Consider the following 23,228-nt stretch of genomic DNA (forward strand, 5'->3'; position numbering starts at 1 on the left):
ACTTTTATTAAAAAATATAAAATTAACGTTAAATAAATAAAAAAAGTTTACATTACAGTTTACATTTCCATGACTTGTCCAAGCCTGGAAAATGGCATTTAAAGATTCCCTTATATTCTCAGGATTTCCATGACTGTGGGAAATCTGTATATTCACTAATTGGACTCACCGAACCAACACACCGATCCTCCACATCCACCAAGACCGAGTCTGCCACCACTTCTACTCTAAACTTCCATGGCAACATGTAGTACGCCACAAACCGAAATGCAGGTAACATTTCTGTGGTAATCAGCAGAGGAATGTTCGTTGTATCCTGGCCTTTGACATTCAGCCTGCTGCCTTGGATGATTTTCCCCTTACTTAAAACCTAAAGAGACAGCACAGTTAATTCTGAGGTTACAGTATTCTTCTCAAAACTTCTTCCCAGTCCCACACTCACAGCATATGTCAGCTGCTCCACAAGTCCTCTGTTTTCTGGTGAGGAAGTTTTGATGTGCACTTTGATGTTAAGACTATTCCCCACCTCCACTCTGTTAGTGCCCAATGAAATATACAGGTAGTTTTGACTGTAACGCAGAAAAGGGGAATATGGCTCCATGCGCATCTCCTGTACAGCCTGCTGTTCTGGTTTAAGCAATGGACTTACTGTCTCCACCTACACAAGAATACACATTTTCACCAAAAACAGCTGTCAGTTAAACACAATTTTATAATATTTCTATCGTGTACATATTTTTTTATGTACAAGTTAAACTTACTTTCAATATCTGTGGTGTGATAATAGCAGGCATGTTAAGAGAAACTCTGAAGGTACCGGTGTGTACAGTGATTGGGCTTTGAAGAAAGCTAATTTGAACTGGAATATTAGGAGCTGGAGATCCATCATGGTGACTCACTGCGACCTAAACAGCACAAAAAACAAACACACATTCTTTTCTTATATTTGGCCAAAAGAATTATGCTAATTTCATGAGCTTACAATAAATTAAAGATATGGTTCACCCAAAAATGGAAGTTACAGTATGTCATCATTTACTCATCCTCAGGTGTTCCAAGCTTTTTTCCATTTTGGAGCTTCATATCATTTAGTCTCAGCATCAGATAGTCCGTGTTCTAACCGTCAGATGCACATAGCCTACTTTAAAATTGGAAAACGCTTTTTGAGCTGCAGTGCAATTCTTACAGGCTTGTTTGATGGAACTTCCACGAGGGGAAGCAGACAGGACTTTTTATCAGTCTGGCTGGTAACTGTTGATACAATGAGCGCTTTTGAGGACAAAATAATGACCAGATTTGTCCAAGTTTGTCAGGTTAGTGACATTAAATCTTTTAAAGATATTCAGAGTTTTGTTTGAGGCACATTGCAGTAAGTTAAGTGGATATCCATAAGCATAACTGCATATTCTGATTTGTTTACTTAGTGATATCTGTGAAATACTCAGCCTGGTATCTTTACATTTCAGTGAGTATTGCTATGCTTCAGCAATATGTAATTTATGTGGCGTTTCACGTTTGGCTGCTGTTTGAAAGTGAAATGTCCAGCTGAGGGCGCCAAAACCCAGTGAAATGAGGCTGTATTCAGACGAGCTTTTGAAGGTGGATTTGGAGTTTTAATAAGTAAAACGTAAATTCCTTAATAAAAAAATGACTCTAAACCTAACCATTAGTGTTTTAAAATGTCAATGAGACAATAAAAAAGACAACCTAACCCAAACCAATGCCTAAACCAACCAACGGTGTTTTAAAATGCAAAAGTGAAATGTAAGCAGTTTTCTCTGAAGCAACTAGCCATCCAACGCCTAAAACCCAAACCAAGTGTTTTAAAATGCAAAAGCGAAATCAAAAGCACATTTTCTGAAGCCAGCACGTCTTTTAATGTCACTTTAGTGAAGGGTATCAGCTTGCCTTCTTGAGCAGTCTTGATCCCAGGTCTGCTGAGTTCAAAGTCCACTGCTCTACCATGTTAGCATTGAAAGCTAACTGTGTCATAATAAGTGCATATAACTAGGAGGTACAAGCGTAAAAAATGTCTCATTTTTCAAAGGTTAGAGTAAAAGTGTGTTGATATCATAAAATAGCAGTGTATGAGTAATGGAGAGAAAAGAAAGTGTTTATAAAGTCCTAATCAGCTTTTGACCTTGTGATTTGTGTGAATGTGAATAAAACACAGTTCTTGTGGCACATGTAGTGTTCATTTAATCTAGAAACTGCAGTGATTTGTACCTGGAGACACGTATAATGAGTTTAATGTACATAGAGTCACGTTTTCACCATGAGGCCAAGTTGGAAATAGCCTACTCTGTGCTGAGGTTTTCTGTGCTGTACTTGCACTCTCTACACGTTTTCCACTATTTTCCTGTGTGTTTTCTGTGCATTTGACTGAGGAGATTGCCATGCCATTATATAAATTATTTATTTTCTCATGTCTGTCTTTTATTTTGGTATGTCTCCGATAACCCCACCCACCCATTACAATGGCATGTAATGACAAAGCCGACTGTGATTGATCGCTTTAAATCTTATTTAGATGTTTTTTTCCTGTCTAAGTGGGTGGTTTTTGGCCAATTTAAGCTTCTATGCTGTCCAGATATTTGCTGTTTTTGTCAAAGGTCTGGCTGCGCAAGACTGCACAGCTAATGATCCCCATTCACTTTCATTGTATGGAAGAGCACGGCACAGATTTCTGGCTAAACTGCTCCTTTTGTGTTCCACTGAAGATAGAAAGTCAGGCATGGAATGGAATTAGTGTGAAAAAATGATGACAGAATTTGAAGTTTTTGGATGAATGATCCTTCTAAGTAGTAAATGTAAAGTAGATATGCTCAAGCAGCAATGAAATTACCGTTACGTCAAATGGTAGGCCAGGTTTAAAATACTGAGGTGTGTCTTTGAAGGAAAGCATGTAGGGTGACGTCACTATTTTGATGCCAGATTTTTCTGCTTCCACAAGGTCACTGCCTGAAGAGAAGAAGGTCTTAAGATGTAAGTGTGTTTGCAGCTAAATAATACTACTTAATATAATACTATTTACATGTGCTTTATTGTCTCCAAAGATGTTATTATTTCTTTGCTTTATTTCTCCAGAATATTACTGGACATTATATGCATTTGCTGTAATAAAATCACCAGTTCCAAAACCTGTCAATGTTAATGTTTTTGAGGGAGCAGAATTATCAATCCACTGTATTTATTTCTTGATTCACTGAATTTTTTAAGAAATGAGTGGTACCTGTGCTGGTCATTACTGAAGCTTTGACATACACAGAAGACCCCACTAGGATATTTGTATGAGGATACACCCTCTTTATCTCCTCCATGGTCAAACTAACAGTCCCTCCATCCAACTGCAATTCATAAAAAAGGGTAGCGATAGTCTCATTCTACGAATGACTTACTGTAATGTTTCAAATTACTCAAGTAGAAACTTCATAAATTGTTTTTTTCTTAATTCACTTACATCATTCAATTGCTTCATAGATGAGAGTCTCTTCTTCTCGCCATTCATTTCAATACCAAACAGCACGTATGCAACACCCTGAACTGGAGCACCATATAGGTACCTGGGAAAGGGGAAATTGCTTTAGACCAAGATGAGATTATGTATGTGTATGAGAAATTGGCTTTATTCACACTATACCAATCAGATGTTTGGAGACACGTGATCTTAAAAACCTTTTGGTCTTATGCTTAAATGCTTGAAACTAGCCATTTAGACTAAAATAAATGGTCTAAGCATGAAAAAGCAATTCTACATTGAACCAGAAAAAGAAGCCAAAAAGTGGCCAGCGAATCCCTTCTGTTGAAAATGCAGTTTTGATTTGTTTAACATGTTTGGCCACTGCATAGCTACTCATACTTCTTTTTGTATTAATTCATAGTTTTGATGAGTTTACTATTATTATAAAATGTGGAAAAAGAAGGAACGTTTCAAAATTTGTAAAATAACAAACATCGTCACAAATCGCACAAAAAAGCAACAATTCAGTTGTCAATTTAGAAGCCATCTTTCAGGAAGTGATGCTTCAGATTGTTTTAATATGACGTGGATTACAGCAAATGAAACACACCTGGCTGTGACTTCTACCTCCAACTTCTCCTCATCTAGACTGAGGTGGGATTTCTTTGGTGTTAGAGTGACATTAAACGCTGGCAGTACTTGGGAACAAAGTGAAATGGAGTTAATCAAGCAAAAGTTCAGGTAATCTGATAAAAGCAAAAATGTGTATGAAGGGCTTACCATATTTCTTTACTTCAAACTCTCTACTGAATGCGTTTTCTTTTCCCTGGTCCAACTTTGCAACAACTTTCCACCTGCCCTCTCTAAGAAATGAAACAGATAATTAGTCAGAAGCTACACATCTAATGAACTGGGAAAATGAAACAAGTGTCTATCAATTATCATTAGATGTTTTAGTATATTTTGGCAAATATACATGAATATATATTTTATTCTATTTGCTATTTATATCATACATTTATAAATCATACATGTATAACTAGATTATACAAAAAAATTAATTATTGTGTAATTAGTTATAGTTGTTAGTATAAATCTATGAAACACAAATAAAAAGTTCTATGCATACTTGGCCACGGTAGAGAGGGGATAGGTTTTCGAGAGTATCCCATCAATTGCTCTGGCTTTTGAATGACCATGTACTGCTATTCCATCTGGGTTCTGAAACAGAGTACCAACATTAACACTTTACAATAAGGTTTCACTTGTTAAAATTAGTTAACATGAACTAACAATGAACAATACTTAAGCATTTATTAAACTTAGTTAATGTTACGTTCAACATATACTAATACATATTTAAAATCAAAGACTGTATTAGTTAACATAATAAAATAAAACAATAAATAAACAATTAAATACCCAGAGAAGAAGTGGAAAAAGAAGGAGGAAGAAGAATAGAAGTAGAGGAAGAAGAATTCAAAGCAAGAAGAGGAGGAGGAACATTAAAAAAGAGGAAGAGAAAGAAAGATAAGAAAAAAAAAGAAGGGGAGAAAGAACCAGAGGGGGTGAAAAAGGAAGGAAAAGAAGGCAAAAAGAAGAGGAGGAAGATCAAGTGGAAGAAAAGGAAGAAATAGGAAACGTAAAGAAGTAGAAAAAGAAGAGGAAGCTGAAGAGTAAAAAAGAGGAAGAAATGGGAAAAGGAGAAAGGGAAGAAGAAAAAGGAGGAAAAAGAGAAAAAGGAGAGGAGGAGGAGGAAGAAGAAGAGAATTAGAAAAAGAAGAGGAGGAAGACAATCAGGAAGAAATAGGAAATAGAAAGAAGTAGAAAAAAGAAGAGGAAGATGAAGAGTAAAAAAAGAAAGAAATGGGAAAAGGAGAAAGGGAAGAAGAAAAAGATGTAGAGGAAGAAGAATTCAAAGCAAGAAAAGGAGGAGGAACATTAAAAAGAGGAAGAGAAAGAAAGATAAGAAGAAAAAAAGAAGGGGAGTGTAACACAGTTGAAGGATGGGCAAGGAGGAGGCGAGAACCGGCTTGTCCACATAAATTATATTTTAATGAGAAACTGAAAAACACATAAACAAACACACATGACGGACATGTCCGTAATTCTCTCTCTCTCGAACAATCGTCACCGGCCGCCTTTATCCCTCGCGCGCCTCATCAGGCTGATTGGGGACCGGGCGCGCGATATTCCGACCGGCCCCGTCCCCCTCCGCTCCACAGGGAGAAAGAACCAGAGGGGGAGAAAAAGGAAGGAAAAGAAGTCAAAAAAAAGAGGAGGAAGATCAAGTGGAAGAAAAAGAAATAGGAAACGTAAAGAAGTAGAAAAAGAAGAGGAAGATGAAGAGTGAAAAAAGAGGAAGAAATGGGAAAAGGAGAAAGGGAAGAAGAAAAAGGAGGAGGAAGAAGAGAAAAAATGAGGAAGAAAAATTAAGAAAAGGAGACAAAAAGAAATAGAAGAAGAATAAAAAGAAGAGGAAGAAGTAAGAGAGATGAAAAAGAAGAGAAGGATGAAGAAAAAGAAGATGAGAAGGAAAAACAGGAGCAGGAAGAAGAAGAAAAAAAAGAGGAGGATGAAGATGAAGAATGAAAGAATAAGAGAAAAGAAGTGGAAATAGATGAAAAAGAAGATGAGGAGGAAGAATAAAGAAGAGGAAAAAGAAGAGAAAAGGGAGAAGCAGAACAGGAAAGGGAAGAGGAAGAATAAGAAAAGAGGAAGAAAAAGAAAAGAGGGTGAAGAAGAAAAGGACAAAGAAACAGAAAGGAGGATGAAAAAAGAATAGGTAGAATACAAAAAGAAGAGGAGGAAGAAGGAAAACAAAGAGGCAGAAGAAAAAGAGGAAGAAAAATCAAATTGTTCCAGTACAGTAATGATGTTAATGGAGGTAATAGAGAGTTAATAATCACCTGAATCTCCAGAGATATTATTCTGTCAGAAGCACGGAATTCAGAATTGGATACAAAAGCTCTGCAGTTCACTGAGAGATTCCAGAGAGAGAAGGAAAGTGTTGTTTAAATGGACACGGACATTGATTATTATTCATCAATGACTGATACAGGGGCGGACTTGGAATTTTACATAGAAACTGGTCCAAAAAATGTTGAGCATGGGGCTCAACAGCATGTGAGAGCTGACCTGTGTCTCCAGGGTTGTAAACAGGTTTATCAGTCTGTATGAAGATGTATCCAGACTGAAATGACACCATTATCAGTCGTTCTGCTTGATGTAAATCGCCAAACTGAGCAACCAGCCGCACATATTTCGTCGTCTTTTCATCAGCATTTGGATTGATCTGGCAAAAGACCAGTTTTATAATGTTAGAAAGAACTAGAAAAGTACTTGTATAATTGTACACTTTTTTTAAATCAACATCTGGATGTTAGGTTAAAATGTACACTGTTAATGAGTTTCCCATCAAAACAGTAAAGAACTGGCAGCAAGTTACTCTAAAATAAATGGTGTCTTGCTGTTGCTGAAATTAACAGCTATATACTGTTTTTACAACTACAGTATACAATTGTAATTTAGCAGCATATAGCTGTCAAATTACATACCATCTGCTGTTAAATTGAATTAACCGTAGTAAATTAAATTTAAATTAATAGTTAAGTTCCCAGCATACACTGCAAATTGAAGAAATTACTTCGGATTTTTTACTATTTACTAGTTTATTTTGACGTTGTTTTGGTTGCAGTCTAAGTTACTTGTATTTTAATGTTTCGCTTTTACAGTATGTTTGTTAATTGTCATCATTGTTGTGTTTTGTAAAACCCCAATTCCGAAAAAGTTGGGACAGCATGAAAAATGCTAATAAAAACGAAAAGGAGTGATTTATAAATTATATTCACCCTTTGCGAAATTAAAAGCACTAAAACTACGCATTATATGATGCTTTACCTTGTGTATTTTATTGTTTTTTTGTAAATGTACGGTAATTTCAAATCATATGATTGTAACACACTCCAAAAAAGTTGAGACAGGCAATTTAAGACTAATAACAATTTGATTAGTCTCTGATCCCTCAGACGTCACTGTCTTAAAAAACACCATTTATCTGTAATGGATATCATGAACATGGGTTTTGGATAACTTAAGAAAACCTTTGTTAGTCAACACCATTCACCGCTGCATCCACAGATGCAAGTCAAGATTTTACTATGTAAAGGAGAAGCCCTACATCAACACTGTCTAGAACTGCTGCCGACTTCTCTAGGCTCAGTCTCATCTTAGATGGAAAGTAGAACAGAACTGTGTTTTTTGGTCTGAAGTGTCCACGTTTCAAAAAGTATTGGAAAAGCACAGGTGTTAGATTGGCCTGCCTGCAGTCCTGACCATCTCTAATTGAGAATGAGTGGTGCATTATGGATCACACCATCCGGCAACGATTACAATTGAGCAGCCGAAGACCTTCATAATGGATGAAAATTCCACTTTCAAAATTTAAACTTTTGTCTTCAAGACCAAATTCTTAAGTGTTATTAGAAGAAATGGTGATGTTTTACAGTGGTAAACACTCGACTGTCCCAAATTTTTTGGAGCATGTTGCAATCATCTGATTTGAAATTACTGTACATTAAAAATGAAATTCAAAAGGAAAAACATATAATGTGTAGTTGTAGTGCTTTCAATATAGCAAAGGGTGAATGTAATTTACAAATCACTCCTCTTTATTTTTATTAGTATTTTTCATACTGTCCCAACTTTTTCAGAATTGGGGTTATGAGCCGAGAGTTGATTTCTCTGTGTGTCTTGTTAAAAACTCGTGTGATTCTGTAAGTTCAATAAAAACATCAAACACTCAATTTGCTGATATTATTTTGCTGAAATATCCTTTACTGTTTTTGCTTTTATGTTTTTATGTGTAATGCATCACTATTGCCACATATAGCATCATTTGTAAGGTAGGATCATACATTCAGCCGAGTAGCACTGTGCAACAACTGTTTTACTTGAACATAAATTGACTGGCTAGAAGAACATAATATAAGATTAAAGAAGGTCCAAGGTGCCAGCTCAAGAGAACACTAATCACCATAATGGTGTCTTCAAACAAAGCACAACTATTGATAACAAAACAACAACACTAAATTAAACTAAGACTTCTATTAAATCTGAATAAAAACTTTTGTACATGTTTTTTTATTTTGTAGTTTGAATTTTCATTTTACCCTAATGCCTTGCAAACAACAGTTATTATCCATAAAACTAGCCAATTCACAGTGAGCCTGCTCTTGATCTCCCAGAATGCAACATTTTTAACAGCAAATTGTATTTAAGAATGACAATAGGATATTTACAGCAATTTTTTACAGTGATTTGAATGCATGAGGGAAAGTGTATATTTCAAGTTTTTTCACCATTTTTAATCACCTTTTTACCTGAACTAGTTCAATTTAAAGGGTCCTGCAGTGTGAAAAATCAGTTCTTAAAAGTACAAAAAAAATTGTCTCTCAGTTAATATAGTCATAAAAACTTGTAGGCATAATAATTTACTAAATGTTTAAATTGTTTTAGATAAAGTCTAAATCTAAAGTCACATGTCACACCTCAGGGAGAAAATCACCTTTCAACATTTGAAAAGATATGGTCAAATACACATTAGTTCCAGATAGCTGACCTCAATAGCTTTAAGAGCGCTGTAGCTGTTGCCTGAATTGAGGATGACAGAGTCCTCCAGCAGAACAGATGCAACCGGGTAGTCAGTGATCTTGATTGAGACCTTTATAAACTCGTTCAGGTTGTGGCCCTCTAGTAGTATGTTCTGTTTTGTTCCAGGCCTCAGCTTTGCTGGAGTCAGAAGAGTAAACCTGACACAAATGTTTGTTTGTTTTTAAAAAAGTTATATACATGTAAAATGACAACTTTATGTACTCAAACGTGAAATAGCAAACAGCTATATTTGACCTTAGCTTTAGTAGAAGTCGAAACATAACCCTAAAATCTGATTGGTTGATGGGAATGTTGTTCCAGGACCAGCATTTGATATGAATTCAATTCTTTACTTAATGTTTTTAATTGCAATGCATCATAAAATCTTACATTTGGTCATCATAATTCATTTGGATTCAAATGTTTTTGTGTTTTTCATAATTATTTTCTAAAATATGCTGAAGACACAAATGTAACTGGAGAGAAAATGTACACTCCACAAACAGTGGAGTATTTGTACCAGTTTTTACATTCAAAGGCTTAAAGGGACAGTTCACTAAAAAATGAAAATTCTCTCATCATTTACTCACCCTCCTGCCATCCCAGATGTGTATTACTTTCTTTCTTCTGCAAACACATATTAAGATTTTTAGAAGAATATCTTAGCTCTGTAGGTCAGTACAATGCAAGTGAATGGGTGCCACAATCTTGACACTCCAAAAAGCACATAAAGGCAGTATAAAAGTAATCCATAAGACTCCAGTGGTTTAATTCATGTCTTCAGAAGTGATATGATAGGTGTGAGTGAGAAACTGCTCAATATTAAGTCCTTTTTTGCTTGTAATTCTTCTCCCTGCCCAGTAGGGGTGATATGCACGAAGAATGTGAATCACCAAAAACACAAGATGAAGAATGTGAAAGTGATCTGTTTCTAGACCACACCTATTATATAACTTCTGAAGATATTGATTTAACCACTGGAGTCTTGTAGATTGTGTTTGTGCTGACATGTCAGTTTTGAAGTTGTTTATGTCTTCTAAAGCAACAGTATACCGCTGCAGAATGGAAGCACGATTTAAAAGCGATTGTGTCGCTTTAAAGACGTTCAATTAACCGCTGGAGTTGTATGGATGACGTTTATGTTGACTGTCTGTGATTTTTGGAGCTTCAAAAGAGAAATCGCCATTCACTTGCATTTTAAGGAACTACTGAGCAAAGACATTTTTCTATTTTTCTTCAAATATATTCTGGTGAATAAAGTCAGTCATACACTGGGATATCATGAGGGTGATGTAACATAATTTTTGTTCCTGTGTGTTATTTCCTATTTTCTTATGCCATAAAAGTATAGAAAATGATTTTTATTCCCCAAAAACTTTGCTTTTGTGACCAGGACAGTGATATTTTGAAATGTACCTATTTCCAATGAGAAAACGGGTAAATTTGTGTCTTTTCGTTCACATAAAGTCAGAAAAAACAACATATGAATCCAACTTAACGTAATTATACTAAAGTAATTCAAAATTGGCTACAAAAGATTTAGAAATGAGTCGAGATTTATGTTTATACTGTAAATCACTTTCACGGATCAGCCCCCAAATATACTCATCATACTTAAAGGCGTTCAGGAAGGTCTTGATTTACATTTACTGTGTGAGCCATCAATGAAGAGGCACCACTCATTCTGGTTACAGGCGACTCTGATTGCCTCGAGCAGACTGGTCATATTGTGGCAGAAGCAGAGCCCATCTTGACGGGTGAAGAAGCTGGAAAAGGGTTGGTGATGCTTCCTCTGACCTGCGACTTCCAGCAAGTTCCATTGCTTGAGTCTAGACATCAAAAGCTCGGCATTGGACTTGGTGAGTCCAAGATCCCTAATCAAGTCGTTGAGGTTTTTTTGGTTGGGGTAGTATGAGATTCTCTCCTCAGCTCCACCTCTGAAATTGTCATCTGGATCTACAACGTCTTCCTCGCTCTCTGACTTGCTGCTCTCTTCTAAAGATGGCTGCTCTCTCTCCGGAGGAGTGGGTACAGGGAGCTCATAGCAGTGTGGCACCAGGGCGATGGATGAAGGAAGGTCCGGATACGTGATAGCAGGTGCCTTCTTGCCAGACCGACGTTTGGAAGGGTCCACCATGCAGAAGTGTCAGTTTATTGAGTGGTCAGTGGGTTCCCGCCTAATTCTTGTTATTGCGAACTTCATGGCTCTCTTTTTCCCTCTGTACCATCCTCCAAAAATACATTTATTTCACCCATGACTAATGTGTAAGAGATTCTCGCAACCTTTTTCATATATGATATATTTTTTCAATAACATTGAAATTTGTAAAACACTTTAAAATTCATTTTAAATTTTATAACATAAAATTCCGACCAACAATTGTCTATCTTACCTTCCAGAGCTTTTCGCATGTGAAATGAGGTGCCCAGGGTTTGCCTTGATCCCTGACAGGCATGCTGAAATATGCCTTGTAGGCCTCACACATCTTAGCAGATGCTTCCACGGACCCTGTATTTATACTACTATTTATATTACTGGACATTTCTAGAAAGTTTTAGAAGTTACTCCAAGTTTAATCGGCTCTGAATCTATCTGGAATGTTCTGGAAAATAGGTACATTTCAAAATATCACTGTCCTGGTCACAAAAGCAAAGTTGTTGGGGAATAATAGCCATTTTCTATACTTTTGAGGAATAAGCAATTAGGAAATAACACTCACTACCCAGGAAACACAAATGTGTTACATGGAGTAATGAGAGAATTATCATTTTTGGGTGAACTATCCCTTTAAGATCAAACAATAATTGGAGGAACTCCTATAAAAAAAATTTAAAAACCTGACTCAGATTAGAAGATTTTTCCATTTCATCATCTTGGACATCAATATTTGTCATTGACCCCAAAACAGCCGTACAACACAAAGTAAAAGTAAATAAATTCTGAACTAAACTGTTATGCAGTAGATTTCCACACACACTTTTTGAGTGCACTAAAGAAAACCGGCACATGTGGAAATACCTGCTCCCTGTATTGATTATGCATGTTTGTGTGCGTTTATATAACGGGCATAGGACAAGGAGGAGGTTGTGAACTTACGATGGAGACGGGTCAGGGACCGGCTCACTGCAAACACAGATAACACAATCAGTTATAGATGAACCCTAGCTGAACCTCTGTCAGATTTTAAACACAAGACAAACCAAATAAAAAAACAAGGATTACTTGCATTACTGTGCAATACCACAGGTACAGTATATGCAACTTTATATGTAATTGCACAAACGTGAGAATAATGACAATGAATACTTAACTACAGAACAAAAATATCCCATAAAGAAAAAAGTGTTTAATTTCAACTTACCTTCCTCAGAAGCCCAATATATAGGATACAAAACAGATACATACCTTAATCGTTCATAATGATGTCTCAATGTAGTCCTCCTGCTGTTCATTCACACACAAACACACCAAAAATCCATTTAAGTAAGAGTATTATAAAGTTCACGCATCATTAAATGCTGTAATAACAAAAGAGGAATGAGAAACAGCAGTTTGTACATGAATAGTTATGTTAAACTCACCGTGTTCGAGATAAACCCCGGGTATCGGACATGTGACAGAGCAATGCCATCCATGACAGCAGTGGAAGAAACTGCATCTTCAAGCTGTGGTAACCACTCACAATGATGAGGACACAAAAACAGCAGAGCTGAAGTATACAAACAGCCCTCCTCCTGCTAAACTACCCCTGACCAATGATATCCTGAATCTTTGATATACTCTTGTGCAATGCATAGTCAGTGCTGGTAGTAACATATTAAATGTAATCCGGATTACGTAATTAGATTATGAAAACCAAGTACTTGTTGGATGGATTACATTCCATTTTTAAATACTCGTAGTCTACAGTTACTTTTATATGGATTAGAACAGCGCTACTCAACACGTGGCCTGCGTAATGATATCATCATAAGAAATATATTTATCAGCAGCTTGTCAAATCTGTATGAATTATGAGGTAAAAAAAATAACAACTTTTCCTGCAGTGACGGCATTGAGACGCCTTCACGCATATGCATTTTAGTGACCTACTTCGGCACAAACCGCTAAGGGAGGTGAACAAATCTTTATGACTTGTCACTGAATGACTTTTGGGGCTAATTAGATTTAGCTCTTATTTTTTAACACATCTCTGGTGTATGTGATTTTGCACACTCATGGTTTGCTAGTTGAAAATCACTGTTACAACAGAACTGATCTATATCAGAAAATTGAACTGTTACACCCCCTATGATTAAAATGATTACTAACAGGGATAGTTCACCCAAAAATGAAAATTCTATCATTATTGTCTCACCTTCATGCCATCCCAGATGTGTATGACTCTCTTTCTACTGCAGAACACAAATGAAGATTTTTAGAAGAATATTTCAGCTCTGTAGGTCCATAAAATGTGAATGGTGGCCAGAATTTGAAGCTCCAAAAAGCACATAATAGCAGCATAAAAGTAATCTATAAGACTCCAGTGGTTAAATCTATGCCTTTTGAAGCAATATGATAGGTGCGTGAGAAACAGATCAATATTTAAGTCCGTTTTTACTATAAATCTCCACTTTCACTTTTACATTTGTAACTCACAAGTGGCGCCTGTTTAGTTTCACATTCACATCAGAAAGTGAAAGTGGAGATTTATAGTAAAAAAAAAAAGTCAAACACTTGAATATTGATATTGAATATCTGGCTCTCATCCACATGGAGAAATTAAAAATAAATACAAATACAAATCATATTAATTTGTCTTCAGCAGAAGAAGTCACACACATCTGGGATGGGATGAGGGTGAGTGAATGATGACAGAATTTTTCTTTTTAGGTGAACTATCCCTTTAACTAACATTCCAATGTTCTTACTATAAAATTGTTACTTTTAATTGTATATATACACACACGTACACGCACAGTGTATAATCATACAAATGAAGAGTGTGGGTATCCAGATTTGCGGCCCTGACCTTTCCGTAGTTGAGTAGCCCAGGATCAGACGATTGCATGTTAATTTGGCAATGGCAGTACATAACGTATTGATCACTGTCATATTTCTCTTTTTTAAATCTTTCATGGTAAATCAGCCTACCGACCATGTAAGTGCAGTTACTCTTCGAGTGCTTTCGGAAGAGAGGGAGAGGGGAAGAGTTGTGAAATTGCACATGGACCAAATACTCATCATTAGCCAGGTGAAGATGGAGCGAAGATAATTTCACTTTTAAAGTAAAACGGGCAAAAACGTCACTGTGCAATGAAACATTATGCAGTAAGCATGTAGGGTTAAAAGAGTTTCAGTGTTTTTAGATGAAACCATTGACAGTTAATTTTAGTTCATTTCATGGTGATTTTATATTCATTAATGTTTGTAATGTTGCAATTTTTTTATGCCCTTAAACCGAACTTGATAACAAACGTACATCTCCAAGTTTTACTGTCGATCTTTTCATCTGGAAGGCATCAAAGTTGGTAGCGTTGCCAACTTTTCAAGGATATACAGTAGCTACAGCCAGAGCTCTAAATCACTAGCAAAGATATAGGGAGCCCCTTACCTAACCCTTTCACTAATCCTAATCATCTGTGGAGGTCTCACCCACTTTTGGTGTTGGCACAACCCCCTTTTGGACAAACCCGCCATCTTCTGGAGAAACCACACCATATTTTGGAGATCTCCAGCCTGCAACAAAACCTACTTGCTGACCTTGTGTGAAAGTGGCACCTCATTTTGGAGTTGGCATAATCCCTTTTGGATTTATTCCACCCTCTTTTTGAGATCCCACCCTCATTTGGAGATCTCCTGTCTCCAGCTATACATACTTGGACTTTCTTCACTCAAAAAATTTTGCTCTGCTGTTTTGGTTCTTTTTTTTTGCTTTGATGTATTGGAGGACCCCCTCGAAAACGAGATGCTTCATCTCAAGGGGTTAATCCTCGTACTAAAGATATGTTTATAATAATAATAAATATTAGTCCCCCTCGTGTGTTTCTTCAGTCCAAGGTTTTTAGTCAAGGAATAATTTACCCAAAAATGACAATTCGATCATCATTTACTCATCCTAATGTCATCCCAAACCCCATTTTTGCACAGGAATTTGCTGTTATTTTTAGCTAAAACATAGGAGTCACTGTGAACCAGCTTCACTCATAGCGCTCATAAACGTGCAATGGATGACATGATTTTTACTAAATGACTTAAATTCATATGCAGAGGTTAAACTGGGCTGGAACGGTCCGGAACAAGGTACAAGCAGCTTTGATAAAATAAATAAATTATTAATAAATTATCTGTCAATACATTCCATGTCTTATGTGCTCTGGTTAAGTTTATGTTCGATCCACATCACACATTCTATCCTCATTTAGAGTTTATATTTGCGCTCTAGTCTGTTGCAGATGCTGTGTTGGTGTGGCATGTGCTGGAATTGCACGAGGCAGGACAATTCCAAACACAGACACGCATTCCACTTTTTTGCTCCCTGATCCTGTTCCATATGAATCAAACAAATGAAAAGCTGGGTAACCGACAACTGGGGAGGTTTTGTATCTGGGACCACTCGCATGAAAAGGAACAGATCATAGTAGACCATCACGCTTTAAAAGTTTCACAATTATGTGTATATTTATTTGTGCATACTATATTTTTATTTGTTTACTAGAAAATACATCGTAGGATCCACTTGTCTAGTGAAACTGCTTTTATCTTGCACTGCTTTAATTTTATACAAATACTGCATTACAAATGATATTATCTGCATAACAGTTAGTTGACTCTTCAATTCAGAAAATGTTACCATAAGATGACTCATACATGTAGGAACTAAAAGCAGTGCCTTCATTTCATCTTCAGTCAGCATCAGACCTCACTGCCTGAGTCTGAGTCACTGTAATCTGCAACCAGAGACTTTCCAGAACGCAAACCAGTGCCATTTTCCTCCGCTATCCCACAATGTTCTGACGTGCTTCCTCTGTATTTCTCTGTAATGCAGTTTTGAGTTATGTCCTTGCTCTCATCCCCCGAAGTTGTGAGAGGAAAGAGTGTGTGTTGTGGTCTGAATTTGTTTGTTTCGTTGCACTCTTCGGTGTCCATAGTGGCTAAATTTACATCAGGGGAAGATTTAGCAGACAATGAGTTTGTATCTTTGCCATTTTCAGTCTTGCTTCCCTCTGACTTCCTGCGTACAAGGATGTGAGAAATAGGCGTAGAAGAGCCGAGTGCTTTGGCAACAGCTGCTCCTCGACCCTGCTGGCCTAACTTCTGCAAGAGGTTTCCAGCGGCGCCCCCTGCTGCTGAGGAGGGTCTATTAAACCAAGAACGAGATGATATCTGTTGCCTTTTTGTGTGCTGTCTGTCTTCATATGCTGAAGGAGGAATATGGAATAAATGCCAGGTAAAGAATAAAAATGAAATCAATTGAATCAAATTCTATAATGAAAAAAAATTAAAATAATTTCTGAAAGGTAAACAAGCAAGTTACAGTCTGGGCTCTGGAAGGTGAGCAGTGAGGCTAGCTTCTTATCCTCTTCTCTCTCTGGTAACAAAGGGATGGACAGACCAGTCCTCTGTCGCACTGCGTTGTCTTTTTCCTCCTCCTCGGCTTTCACTTTCTTCTCATTCTGCAAATTGAAACCACAAACGAACACACAAATGCATCACAAGGGACCAAAATCTGACCAAATCTGAAGTGGCCAACATGTACACACTCTAAACTTCCTGCGGAGTGTGCTGTTGATTTGAAAGTCGTCTTTCCATCCGGACTGGTGTTCTTGAAGCTCAGTGAGAGATGGAATGGCGGCACGTAGCTTCTCCTTATCCTTTCCCCCGTGGTCTAATTTATACATGGGATCCGTCTCCAGCTTCTCTTTCTCACTGTGCTCTGAGAAGCATAAAAATAAAAAAATAAAAATAAATAATAACTTCATAATTAAGGTGTAAACCACTATTTACACCACAACAAAGTTGGTTGTGATAAAAAAAAAAATTCCAGCATCATTTGTTTGCAGATGCCAGTTGCTTTCGTATTTTGCTATATAATTAATAACATTAAACATTTAATAATCATACAGAAAACTTTTTGGAGCCGCTGTATAAGAGTGTGTCTGTGTGTTTCGCACCAGTAGTGAGAATCTGCTCATTCTCAGCCATATCCCATCGCTCCTCTTTCCTCTGGGCTCCACTTACAATGACATAATCACAGGTGGCTGGATCTGTCTGCATCTCTATGTAGTTCACACATAAGTGGCACTTCATCCTGAACCTGTGGTTAGACAAACAGAAGCTCATAGTTTGAGATGAGATGTTGGGGTTGTACCTTGCATCACCTAATCAAACGGCAAGAAATCTGAACGCTACATCACCTGTATATTGGAGTTGTGTAGTAATTCCCCACTTTCTTCTTCTCTGCGTTGTATCGGACCCCTTCACAAGAAAAACAAAATTCACTCATTAAATTTCAATTCCTCCAACATAAGCATGTGCAGAAGCCTCATCTTTCTACATTGAGGGAAAAAAGTATTTGATCCCCTGCTGATTTTGTATGTTTGCCCACTGACAAACAAATGATCAGTCTATAATTTCAAAGGTAGGTTAATTTGAATAGTGAGAGACAGAATAACGCATAGAAACGCATGTCAAAAGTGTTATAAATTGATTTGCATTTTAATGAGGGAAATAAGTATTTGACCCCCTCTCAATCAGAGATTTCTGGCTCCCAGATGCCTTTTATACAGGTAACAAGCTGAGATTAGGAGCACACTCTTAAAGGGAGTGCTTTGAATCTCATCTTGTTACCTGTATAAAAGACACCTGTTCACAGAAGCAAATCAATCAATCAGATTCCAAACTCTCCACCATGGCCAAGACCAAAGAGCTGTCCAAGGACGTCAGGGACAAGATTGTAGATCTACACAAGGCTGGAATGGGCTACAAGACCATCGACAAGCAGCTTGGTGAGAAGGTGACAACAGTTGGTGCGATTATTCGCAAATGGAAGAAACACAAAAGAACTGTCAATTTCCCTCGGTCTGGGGCTCCATGCAAGATCTCACCACGTGGAGTTGCAATGATCATGAGAGTACTACAGAGAACTACACGGGAGGATCTTGTCAATGATCTCAAGGCAGCTGGGACCATAGTCACCAAGAAAACAATTGGTAACACACTACACCATGAAGGACTGAAATCCTGCAGCACCCACAAGGTCCCCCTGCTCAAGAAAGCACATGTACAGGCCCGTCTGAAGTTTGCCAATGAACATCTGAATGATTCAGAGGAGAACTGGGTGAAAGTGTTGTGGTCAGATGAGACCAAAATCAAGCTCTTTGGCATCAACTCAACTCGCCGTGTTTGGAAGAGGAGGAATGCTGCCTATGATCCCAAGAACACCATCCCCACTGTCAAACATGGAGGTGGAAACGTTATGCTTTTGGGGTGTTTATCTGCTAAGGGGAGGACAACTTCACTGCATCAAAGGGACGATGGACGGGGCCATGTACTTTCAAATCTTGGGTGAGAACCTCATTCCCTCAGCCAGGGCATTGAAAATGGGTTGTGGATGAGTATTCCAGCATAACAATGACCCAAAACACACGGCCAAGGCAACAACGGAGTGGCTCAAGAAGCACATTAAGGTCCTGGAGTGGCCTAGCCAGTCTCCAGACCTTACCCCCATAGAAAATCTGTGGAGGGAGCTGAAGGTTCCAGTTGCCAAACGTCAGCCTCGCAACCTTAATGACTTGGAGAAGATCTGCAAAGAGGAGTGGGACAAAATCCCTCCTGAGATGTGTGCAAACCTGGTGGCCAACTACAAGACACATCTGACCTCTGTGATTGCCAACAAGGGTTTTGCCACCAAGTACTAAGTCATGTTTTGCAGAGGGGTCGAATACTTATTTCCCTCATTAAAATGCAATTCAATTTATAAAATTTTTGACAGGCGTTTTTCTGGATTATTTGTTGTTATTCTGTCTCTCACTGCTCAAATAAACCTACCATTAAAATTATAGACTTATCATTTGTTTGTCAGTGGGAAAACGTACCAAATCAGCAGGGGATCAAATACCTTTTTCCCTCACTGTATCTATCTATTTACCTATCTATTTACCTATCTATGTATCTACCTACCTATCAATCTTTCTACCTATCAAACACCTTTATATCTCTATCTTTCTACCCATCTATTTATCAATCTTTCTACCCATCTATCTATATCTCTATTTACCTATATATGTATCTACCTACCTACCTATCTATCTATCCATCTATCTACCTCATTATGTTGACAGCACAAGTTCAAAGTCTTACCCATGCCTATGTGATTCTTACAGCCATCACACCAAATATTATAGGGCATCTCAAATCTAAAAGAATAAGACAATATAAACAGTCAAAGCCTTTTAAAAGACACAGATCACTATAAATGAGTATGAGTGTGTGTTTTCACCGGATGATGAGGATGCCCTGAGACAGTTTCCGGGCTCGTTCCCGTAGCGGGTGGGTTTTCCAGTAGCCATTGATCGATCCATGCTGTCATATGAGTGTGAGACAGTTACACATCCTAATCATTTTAACACACAGGTCTGTTCTATCCATTGAATGGGAAACCGTTCTCACCTTGGCTGGATCGAAATCCGGAGGGTAGTACTTGTTCACTCCTTTTCTCTCACCCTAGAACCAAATAAAGCATTAACACAACTAATATTTATGATAGTGAAATCAAACATCAGTGGAAAAGCTCAAGTGAAAATAGGGTGCATACCATTCTGCTGGTTTAAGATCAGCTCCAGATGATGTCAGCAAGTATCAATAAACCGAACTGTTGGAAGCAAGGATTGAGAAAGCATACATATATGCATGTAAGAATGATATATCACAAAGACTCTTAAAAATTACACATGCGCCTTAACATTAGCATAAAGTGCTATGGCTCCGACTTGTTTTTCGGCATTGTAGCCTACATGTATATAAGTGTGATGATCAGTCGATATCTGAGACGTGTCTAAATAACCAAACCAGATGGAAAAAACAAACATCAAAACAACAAACACCACTTTGCTATTTGCGTCATACATCACGATGAAAATTATAAAAGCAAATTTATTTAATTTCCTGCATTTGATCCTCACCAAACTGTCTGATATAAACAGCGTCTACGTTTCCTCGTTGCTTCGACTATCACGGTTAAGCTGAACGGGCGCCATCTGTTGAGCGGAGGAATACTACAGTCATGTCATATATTCATATTTCTGTAGCATGCTAAAGGTTAGTTTAACCAGAGAGTATTCAGCAGACACCCGCCACTTCTAATAAAATGAATGGGATAAATTGGAACGCTCAACCAAAAGCGTCCAAGGATCAAAGGATGTAGAAAGGAAGTACCGCCTTATAGTTAAAAGAGCCAAATCACCTTTTAGATACAGACATAACCTGTCAATCAGCTCAATGACGCGCATGCGCATTAGCTATACAAGCTGGGAAACGCCGTTTTTAGCTTAATATGAGGTAACGAATCACAATTTATGATACCAGTATTGTCAAATTGTATTGCTGATTTGAAGTATGTTCTTTGAACTTAATATGACCAACCGTTTTTGAGATTTAGGTCTCTCCCCATTCAAGTAGGAGCTGCACTGGCATGACTGGAAATAGTCTCCCGAGAGCGTTCCAAAGATGGCCGCCAGTGGACTGACTTGCTAGACTCTTAATTGCATACCTCGGGTCTTTAGTGACCAGGGACCTCATTCCACTCACTTTTAAAACCTTCCCTTCTCCCTCTCAATATGGTATCCCAGTTAAGTCACAGGTGACATGTTTTTAGTTTTATGTAAAGATGAAAGTGTCAGATGTAGCTTGAACTTTGACCCAGTGGTTGGAAAGGCAAAGAAGAAATTCCATTACTGGTTACTGAGAAATGTATCTTTGAGAGGAAGGACCCTCCATTTCAAAGCTGAGGGTATTTCAAGAATTACCTACCCTGGGGTGCTCAACGAATATTGACACTGACTACCATCCCTGGAGTCGTGAGTTCGAATCCAGGGTATGCTGAGTGAATCCAGCCAGGTCTCCTAAGCAACCAAATTGGCCCAGTTGCTAGGCAGGGTAGAGTCACATGTGGTAACCTCAACGTGGTAGCTATAATGTGTGGTTTTCACTCTCGGTGGGGCGCGTGGTGAGATGTGTGTGGATGCCGCAGAAAATAGCATCTCCGTGGTAGCATGCTCAACAAGCTCAAGATGTGGATCGGTCTCAGACAAAGAGGCAACTGAGATTCGTCCTCCACCACCCGGATTGAGGCGTGTCACTACGCCACCACTAGGACTTTGGCCAACTCCCAATGCGCTCGTTCTAAATTGGTGAATTTGGTTTCTCATGGTCTGAGAGTCCTTCAGGTGCCTTTTGGCAAACTCCAGGTGGGCTGTCATGTGCCTTTTACTGAGGAGTGGCTTCCGTCTGACCACTCTACCATACAGGCCTGATTGGTGGAGTGCTGCAGAGATGATTGTTCTTCTGGAAGGTTCTCCTCTCTCCACAGAGTAACACTGGAACTCTGTCAGATTGCGCATCGGGTTCTTGGTCACCTCCCTGAATAAGGCCCGTCTCCCCCGATCGCTCAGTTTGTCCAGACGGTCAGCTCTAGTATGAGTCCTGGTGGTTCCAAACTTCTTCCATTTAAGGATGATGGAGGCCACTGTGCTCATTGGGACCTTCAATGCTGCAGGCATTTTTCTGTACCCTTCACCAGATCTGTGCCTCGATACAATCCTGTCTCGGAGGTCTACAGACAATTCCTTGGACTTCATGGCTTGGTTTGTGCTCTGAAATGCACAGTTAACTGTGGGGCCTTATGTAGACAGGTGTGTGCCTTTCCAAATCATGTCCAATCAACTGAATTTACCACATGTGGACTCTAATCTAGTTGTAGAAACATCTCAAGGATGATCAGTGGAAACAGGATGCGCCTGAGCTCAATTTTGAGTGTCATGGCAAAGGCTGTGAATACTTATGTGCATGTGATTTTTTTTTCGTTTTTTTATTTTTAATACATTTGCAAAGATTTCAAACAAACTTCTTTCACATTGTCATTATGGGGTATTGTTTGTAGAATTTTGAGGAAAATAATAAATTTAATCAATTTTGGAATAAGGATGTAACATAACAAAATGTGGAAAAAGTGAAGCGCTGTGAATACTTTCTGGATGCACTGTACACTCACCAAGCAAATTTACACTGTTATACAAGCTGTACACTCACTACTTTAAATTGTAGCAAAGTGTCATATCTTCAGTGTTGTCACATGAAAAGATATAATCAAATATTTATGAAATTGTGAGGGGTGTACTCACTTTTGTGAGATACTGTATAAAAGTACAAAAGTACCTACAACAGTAGCTGTAAATAATGTATAAGATAACTTAAACACATTGCTTTAGTCATTTAATATAATTGGTTGGTCTCTGTGTTAAATTTACAGCTCTCCTAAACCTTCTTTTTTTGCGAGAGAGAGCTGTTTTATCACAAAAATCTTCATATTAGCCACACATTCATAGCATTTGCTTTTCAGATCCTAAATATAGATGTCTCACAGCTACAGATCACCAGAGTGGAGTATATGCAAAACATTGGTATTTTAAAGCAGATGGCAAAAATTCCACACATATACATAAAAAAAGATTATTGAAAATGTGTGTGTTTGTGATTGTGTCTCATGATAAACACAAAAAAGTCAACATAGTGCAACCTCTGTAATATGAAAAATAATGTCTTAATGATGATTTTCTACTATATTCATTTTAAATGTGTTGTGTGAAGAGACTTGCTGGGAGAGGGAACTTCATGTAGGCCTAGTAATCTACAGCCCGAACTGGAATATTTGTGAATAAATATATGAGATAAAGAGTAAAGTGTGTTATATATGCACTACCATGCAGGTGTAAAGTGTTTTAGATTGGGGCCATTCCTTGAGGGTGTTTAAGGTATAGACGGTGCACTTGACAGTTGATTCAGCATCAGGTCTCCCGTACAGCCCATATAGGGATCGTCTGCTACGGGCAGGAATGCAGGAGCAGCGTTCCAGTGTTA

At 38.0% G+C, this 23,228-nt stretch overlaps 2 protein-coding genes across 3 annotated transcripts in view; both read right to left on the reverse strand.

The window, feature by feature from the left end:
• The window catches only part of LOC127639685 (complement C3-like), a 37,316-nt gene extending 24,506 nt beyond the window's left edge, over positions 1-12,810 (reverse strand). The window contains exons 1-15 of one of the 2 annotated variants that reach the window (XM_052121834.1): positions 12,695-12,810; positions 12,519-12,557; positions 12,210-12,236; positions 9,081-9,270; positions 6,599-6,755; positions 6,370-6,440; positions 4,590-4,681; positions 4,241-4,323; positions 4,071-4,158; positions 3,461-3,563; positions 3,233-3,347; positions 2,846-2,961; positions 762-905; positions 443-658; positions 170-370 (exon numbers count right to left, since the gene is read on the reverse strand). In XM_052121834.1, coding sequence (XP_051977794.1) covers positions 170-370; positions 443-658; positions 762-905; positions 2,846-2,961; positions 3,233-3,347; positions 3,461-3,563; positions 4,071-4,158; positions 4,241-4,323; positions 4,590-4,681; positions 6,370-6,440; positions 6,599-6,755; positions 9,081-9,270; positions 12,210-12,236; positions 12,519-12,557; positions 12,695-12,771 — 1,719 coding nt within the window. In that variant the 5' untranslated portion in view covers positions 12,772-12,810. The remainder of the gene's footprint in view (positions 1-169; positions 371-442; positions 659-761; positions 906-2,845; positions 2,962-3,232; positions 3,348-3,460; positions 3,564-4,070; positions 4,159-4,240; positions 4,324-4,589; positions 4,682-6,369; positions 6,441-6,598; positions 6,756-9,080; positions 9,271-12,209; positions 12,237-12,518; positions 12,558-12,694) is intronic. The other variant, XM_052121835.1, reaches the window with a different exon arrangement.
• Positions 12,811-15,769: 2,959 nt separating this feature from the next.
• On the reverse strand, positions 15,770-20,336 carry yju2b (YJU2 splicing factor homolog B). The gene is made up of 10 exons (XM_052122159.1): positions 20,276-20,336; positions 19,909-19,965; positions 19,764-19,817; positions 19,594-19,676; positions 19,455-19,510; positions 17,510-17,570; positions 17,267-17,409; positions 16,856-17,028; positions 16,630-16,768; positions 15,770-16,513 (listed from the first exon to the last, which is right to left on the reverse strand). The coding sequence occupies exons 2-10, from the start codon at positions 19,909-19,911 to the stop codon at positions 16,008-16,010; spliced, it is 1,218 nt and encodes a 405-aa protein (XP_051978119.1). The 5' UTR covers positions 19,912-19,965; positions 20,276-20,336; the 3' UTR covers positions 15,770-16,007.
• Between the last annotated feature and the right edge of the window lie 2,892 nt (positions 20,337-23,228).

This window comes from Xyrauchen texanus, chromosome 48, assembly GCF_025860055.1.
Source record: "Xyrauchen texanus isolate HMW12.3.18 chromosome 48, RBS_HiC_50CHRs, whole genome shotgun sequence".
Classification (NCBI taxonomy): domain Eukaryota; kingdom Metazoa; phylum Chordata; class Actinopteri; order Cypriniformes; family Catostomidae; genus Xyrauchen; species Xyrauchen texanus.

What these genes read in the sequence shown, in the direction of transcription:
- yju2b (XM_052122159.1), bottom strand. An exon ending in CACTCCGCAGGAAGTTTAGA is followed by an intron (nt 16,769 to 16,855) that starts GTGTGTACATGT and finishes TTCAATTTGCAG; the next exon opens with AATGAGAAGAAAGTGAAAGC. An exon ending in CACCTTCCAGAGCCCAGACT is followed by an intron (nt 16,514 to 16,629) that starts GTAACTTGCTTG and finishes TTCCTCCTTCAG; the next exon opens with CATATGAAGACAGACAGCAC.